The following is a 6,928-nucleotide window of genomic DNA, read 5'->3' as shown; positions in this document are numbered from 1 at the left end:
AACCTCATACGTTGTTGTTGAGTCTTGGGATATGCTCTAAGGTCTCTGCCTTGCTAAACAACTCCTCGTCACTTACCTTTACGTGGAAACCGACTCTCAAGTAGTATTATTTACAACGATCAGGAATGGTTAAACTAACACAGTTTTCTTTCGGCCTCTCTTTTAAAAGTTTGCCTTTTTTTATTGAGTTAAAACTTAAAATAACCTCTATTTTTTATTTAATATTCATCACATATCTATCCAATCTTCCTTTCCATAATTTTTTTAATGGAACATGCAAACAAAGTTTCTTTGCATATCTCTCATCTATTACGCCTCTCATCCCATGCCTCGTTTTCAAATATGAAAATACTCACATACACGTGCACTGTTAACTGAGGTATGGGGCTCTCTATAATAGTCTATCCTTTTTTTTCCGACAAAGTCTATAGTCTATACATCTTAATAATTGTCACAAGGCAAATACTACATGATTGTTTACCCACCATCTCCTTCTTTTTTGTGTGTTTATTAATTAAGGAATCTTGTGATACCCTACAATTAAACATCGTTTATCCAATAGGAGATGATCCGTTTCCAAGACTGAATCATATAATAAAAATAAAAAAGGAAATGTTAACTCGTGCTCTTAAGACACAATATAAGGATCTTAGAATAGAATGAAACGATAAATATTGTATTGAAAATATAAACTTTTAAGCTTTTAAGCTTATGAATGCACAATTTCTAAGGTTATATTTCTTTATTTAATTTCTTAACTTGTGCCCTCAGGGCATAAGTTAACAAAACCCAAATAAAAAACATAAAAGAAAACATAATGAAATCATGAAACACCGTCTTTTTCTTATCATTGAAATTTTGTTATAAACTTTTTTTTTCCATACAAGTCATTTCGTTTGAAAATTTGAAAAGCTACTCTAAAACACACAGGACCAATATATATTATATTAATATATCAACCATATCAATACACATTTTTATCTACTAAGTTGAGACATTGGTCCCTAACTGAACTTGTGCAACTTGAGCATTGTCTTTTTCAGCTTCCTTAGTATTCTTTGATTTTCTCCAAATTTTACCAAAAGAGGCTTCCATTTCTTCAAGTGTTTTACCTTGTGTTTCAGGAAGCATAATATAAAAAAATATCCACCCAATTGTAGCAATACCTCCAAATAGGAAAAATGCACCACCAATCGTAATTCCTTTAGACAAGGACAGAAAAGTCATTGAAATAACCCCACTAGTGACCCTATTCACCACAACACCACAAGCTGCACCTTGTGCCCTCAACCTCAAAGGAAAAATTTCACTACTATAAACCCATGTGATGGGTCCTGCACCAATTGAGAAAGTTGCTACATATGACAAAACAGTTGCTATACTCAATCCAATGGCCCAATTTAGCTTTGTGTTTGAATGATCGATGATCGTAAGGCTGACAGCGAGTGTGAGAAGCGAGACTACCATACCACCAACACTAGTGAGTAACAGTGGACGACGACCATATCGGTCTAACATAAAAGTAGCCACTAAAATAAACAAGGTCTTAACAAATCCAACGGCTATGGTTGCAATTAGAAGATGCGTATCACCGTTGATCCCAGCCTTTTTGAAGATTGTAGGACTATACAAAACTACAGCGTCTACACCGGAAGCTTGTTGAAAAAAATGAATCCCTAGTGCAGCTATTACAATATGACGAACTGCGGGTGTAGGATGAAGAAAAAGCTCTTTCCATACACCTTCACCAGTGTTTTTAACTTTTACTTGAACAACATCGTCGTTGCAATCTTCAGGTATTCCAGCGGCTTGTTTAATCTCGGCTAACCTATTTTATCGACAAAAAAATAAGCGTCATTCAAATGTTAAAATAAAGATAGTACAGTACAATCAAATTGATCATTTATTCTCGGCTAACCTTAGCTGAGCCTCTTCCTTGGAATCTGAAGTTTTGTTGAGTACTTTTATTGCGTCTCCTAAACGACCTCTCATTACGAGCCATCGTGGTGACTCTGGCATGGCTAAGACTCCAACGGCTAGGATTACTGAAGGAATTGCACCTACTCCAAGCATCATTCTCCAACCTAATTTAAGTGATAGTTTTGAAAATGCATAGTTTGATATGTATCCGACTAATATTCCACTGTTTATGAAAACCTGCAGATATCAAATCAATTAAAATGTTAAATTTTTACCCCTATATTATCGTGTATTATGAATATTAAATAGATATACTACTAGTAAAGATTCTATATGCAATATATGTGGAAAAAAAAAAAAACAGAAATGCATAATTTCTTTTAAAAGGCTATGTACCCTAAACAAATTTTCCACTAACATCCATTGAAATTTACTATTCTATCAAATTATTGCACCAGTTTTATAAGAGTTATTTATGTTTGTCCACTTTTACTTTTTTTTTATTTCTATTTATCAAGGTATTCAATTGAGAATTTACTATTCTATCAAATGTTCCATTAACTTCTAAAAAATCTCCTAAAATTTACTTTTTTTTTATAATCCATAATAAACGAGCTTTGAAAAAAATAGATAAATTAAAGAAGAGACTAACCTCTGGGAAAGAAGTGAGAAAGCCACGAGAGGAAGCGGGGGAGACTTCAGCGGTATAGACTGGGGCAATCATGAGAGCATAGCCGATGCCAACTCCGGCGACAAAACGGCCAAACATGAGGAAGTTGTAGTTTGGTGAGAAACCCATGAGTAAGGCTCCGGCAAAGAAAATGGCGCCGGCAAACACGATGGTGTAACGACGACCAATCCAGTCGGAGGTTCTGCCGGCAAGACATGAACCAATGAGAGAGTAGATGTTGATGATTCCTAACAAGACCTCAATTTTCCCGTCGGATACTTTAAGGTCTCTTTGTATGTAGATTGCTGCTCCACTCATAACACCAATATCTGTATGATGACGTGTCAAAAATCAACATTTTTCATTCATAATAACAAGAGGATAAAATATTGGCAAATGATTAAAGAGAATACTAACGTAACAATTAACGTACTAATATTTACCATTAATAAAACAATATAGCACAAGCAAAATCATACTTGTTTCTCTTTGAAGAAAATTTGGATAGGAGTATAATAAATAAAATATAATATGAGATGGTGTATAGTAATTATTTACCATATCCAAGTAAAATGGAAGTCATGGAAGCCAACATAGCACAAGCAAAAGCATACTTGTTTCTTTTAGGCTTCTTTTGTGGATCAAAATCTTGAAGATTTTTTTGAGCCTTTGCTTCAACTATCTTTCCCTCACTCATCTTGACACAATATCACAAACCTCTCACACACACACACACTACTTACTATCTCTAAATTTGTAGTGACCGTTTAAGTACTAAGATCTAACTTGCAAGTGGGTTATATAGGCCAAAAGCTTACATCATCGTAGACCAATAAGTCTCCCCACATGGTATGGTAAAATAGAATCGTCAACACTCTCTATCTCTCTCACTCACTCAATAACATAATCTTCACTGTGTGACTCAACAAGTTGGACACGTTATTTATGATTTTAAATTCTATTTTAAAAACATCTTCTGCGTGTGAAATTGCGAATGCAAACTGTCCTCGTGGACCCTTTGGTGGAACATAGTGACTAAATGACAAACAAGTACACTGTCGACTACTGCCTTAGTATTATTATATGCCAATCGATGCAATGAGTAAAGATTTGCAACTATGATTTATTTGCATGACAGCCTCATCAATTGATCATTAATTGTTCCAACCTTGAGAGAGCTACTAGCTACCACAAATATAAGCTTTACTTGTCGTTGAGGAATTATTGTTACACTACGGGTCGAATTTGTTTGTGTCTAATAGACTTTTTATTTAACCAAAGTTTGTGGTCCATTAGCAACATTAGGACAACTCTCTCCATATTTTCTTTTATAACCATATATTAGTATTGATAAATATCGGTTATGTCCCGCTAAAAAAATTTGTGGTTTATATTAGTTTTTAAAGTTTGAATTCTAAATACCTTTTAGTTATTGATTCAGATTGGACCAACAAGGATGTCTGAACTATTTAACATATTGGAAAACTCCTCAAAAAAATTTATATGGGGTGTAATCACCAAAAATGATTTCCAACCACTTGTTTTCTGGGCCCTTGAGAACTCCAGAAAACGAAACGTTACTTGGGTTTTATTTGCATTTTTGAGAGATTTCCCACTAAAAAACTAACGTGTTGTTGTGTAATGAAACTAAAGTCCGAAAAGATTTTATAAATATTATAATACATGTCATCATGTCATTAATGAACATATATACATTTAAGGGACTTTAGTCTTTATTCAAAATTCTTTGATGAGAGAAATATTCAAGTTAGTATACATATAAAAATACAAGATATATTATAACCCTTTTGGAATAGACGCCAAAATTGATAGCCAACCCAAGTTCCTCTTAACATTGTATCTATGGATGTCAATGAGTATTCACTGGTGCATGGCATAGTCCTCATTGGATAAAAATGTCATTGTGTTTTCCTCACACCCGCACAAATCCTCATGGGGGCTTTTAGCTGATTTTAGGTATTACATATTGTTCCTCTAAGAATCAGTAGGGTGTACCTCCTAAGAAAGGGGTGTGCTTCCTTCATCAGTGGTCGAACTCACCGCGACTGGTCGTATGCTCCATCTACTCTCGTACGCTCCTTATTCTTGTAAGCTCATTCTCTAAAGAGGGGAGTGTATCGACAAAAGACACTTTGAAGCTCAAGAAGGTTGGGGACTAACACATAGCGAAGTGGGATATTAGTTAAGTTATGAGATGAGTATATGTTAAACAAAAGTGGAGTGGTCATACATGCGAGGAGTATAAGTTATAGCAGTGAGTGTGGTGATAAGTTCCTCGTTGGTTACTATATTCTCTCCTTAACTCTAGTCTTGTTGCTACAAAGTTATTCCAAAAATTGGAGTAACCAATCTCTCAGATAGGTGGGAACACTTATTTGGTGAAGCCCTAGTTTGTAGGAACGACCTCATATCCATTAAGATGTCGGTTACACTTTGAGGCATTGAAATTTGTAGGTGTTAGGTTGATATACGAGGTCAAATGAGGTAGTCGTTTAAGTCACTATTCTTTCTTGGACATCAATTCGAGGCGATATTTCTGACGAGGTGATTAAAGGGGTTAGCTAATGAATAACGCCACATTTCCTATCGAGGTGGACATCTCGATGGAAATTGTCTTATCCCATTTGATTGGGCCTTCTTTCTTATTGTAACCCTCTTTTGACCCAGACTACTCAATGGAGAAACAATGGTGAGCCGGACTTATAACAACCATTAGGAGTGCCCCCCACCTCAAGTTCAGGCACAACAATGTTTTCCAAACCCCCCAGAAAATATGTGTCCCCAGCCGATTGCAACTAAGGCGAGGCCTCCAAGACAACAACTGAAGGATATCAAGCTCATAGTCGATATAATCAAGAGTTACTTTGGGATACAAGTGAAACACAATGATATGCCTGTGTATAGGAAGACATATTCCGAACGGGTCGACAGATTGGTGCCTCTTATTAGATGTTAGAAGAATCCTGATTTTGCCACTTTCTCAAGGGAAGATGAAAGATTGACTATGGAGCATATAGGAAAATTCATTGTGTAGTATGGCGAGGGGAACAAGAACGAGGTCCATAAATTACGACTGTTCCCTTTATCGTATACATGGAAAATTTTCACATGGTACTCTTCTCTCCCACCATACTCAATCCAAACATGGGAAGACTTGGAAAAGATGTTTCCATATCAGGTTTTATTGGCCTCAACCGAAAGAAACGACAACTAATCTGATGAGTCTTAAACAACAAGTAGATGTCTCAACCACTAACTTCATTGAGAGGTTTAGGGAGACTGTTGGAAAGTGTTCGGTCCAATTTCCTAACGTCGAATATATATCAATGGCCATCAACGATATTCGGCCGCAACTAAAAGAGAAATTGGTTAAGAAATCATATCATGACCAGAACGAACTAGCTTCCCAAGGTGCACACAATGAGAAGTTCATTCAAGAAAGATAAAGGAGGTTTGATAGAAAATGGAGAGGTCCACACCAAGTATCCATCATAGACATTGACGAGTTTGATGATGATATGTCAACCAATAGAATGATAGATGTATTAACAGATAAAACATTAAAAGGGAAAAGTTAAACATGTCGTTTCTTGAGGTCAACCAAATGGAAAGACACCAATCCATCAGAATACCGCATTGAGTATGACTTTGAGATAACAAAAGTTGGCCGGATATTTGATCATTTACTCAAACATAAGCAGATTTAGCTATTAGATGGTCACATGATGCTTCAAGCCGAGGAGATCAAAGGCAAAAAGGTATTGTAAATGGCATTATTCTTATAACCACTCTTTGACTAACTTCATTATCTTCTAAAGGTCCATTCAAAATGCAACCAAGGAGGGAAGATTCAAGTTAGCTGATAAGGGAGTTTCATAAATGTCTATTGATCGATATCGATCTTTTCACAGGCATGTAGATAGTTATGGTATCCGTCTATGAGCTAAGTGGGTTTAGGACTATTGGAAGAGGAAATATGGTGATCAAATACGTATGGCAGCTTTGTGCAAATTCAGCTAAATCCTGCTCAAGATTCGAGCTGATGGATAAAACATCACTATTTATCAGGATAACAACTTCTAAGGTTCCAATTTCGAAATTCTTAAGGCCTGGAAAAAAAAAACCAAGGTAGGGAGGTAGGCTCAAGACTTGGTATGACAATACATTACCATTCAAAACCCTGATTTTTTCCAAAACCACTAGAGGAGAAGGCCAGGTTGAAAAACAAAGAGATAAATAGCAGACCTTACCTAAAATTAATTAGACTCCCCTTTTGAATGTAATGGAAAAAAGATTGGTTGAGACTACTATTAAAGA

General features: G+C 35.8%; 1 protein-coding gene across 1 annotated transcript; it reads right to left on the bottom strand.

Moving 5' to 3' along the window:
* Window positions 1-838: 838 nt before the first annotated feature.
* Window positions 839-3,363, bottom strand: LOC146931007 (polyol transporter 5-like). The gene is made up of 4 exons (XM_085702501.1): window positions 3,149-3,363; window positions 2,573-2,919; window positions 1,919-2,157; window positions 839-1,828 (listed from the first exon to the last, which is right to left on the bottom strand). Exons 1-4 carry the CDS (start codon window positions 3,285-3,287, stop codon window positions 985-987), a joined length of 1,569 nt encoding a protein of 522 aa, XP_085558627.1. The 5' UTR covers window positions 3,288-3,363; the 3' UTR covers window positions 839-984.
* Between the last annotated feature and the right edge of the window lie 3,565 nt (window positions 3,364-6,928).

Source organism: Medicago sativa, chromosome 4, assembly GCF_051527215.1.
Source record: "Medicago sativa cultivar Bolivia chromosome 4, Bolivia_mono, whole genome shotgun sequence".
Lineage (NCBI taxonomy): Eukaryota > Viridiplantae > Streptophyta > Magnoliopsida > Fabales > Fabaceae > Medicago > Medicago sativa.
The sequence above is the reverse complement of the archived record's forward strand: the minus strand, read 5'-3'. Positions and strand labels throughout refer to the sequence as shown.

Coding starts and splice junctions, on each gene's coding strand:
- LOC146931007 (XM_085702501.1), bottom strand. CDS start 3,287: ATGAGTGAGGGAAAGATAGTTGAAGCAAAGGCTCAAAAAAATCTTCAA. Junction 2,920..3,148: donor TTCCATTTTACTTGGATATG/GTAAATAATTAC, acceptor GTCATCATACAG/ATATTGGTGTTATGAGTGGA. Junction 1,829..1,918: donor AAGGAAGAGGCTCAGCTAAG/GTTAGCCGAGAA, acceptor TCGATAAAATAG/GTTAGCCGAGATTAAACAAG.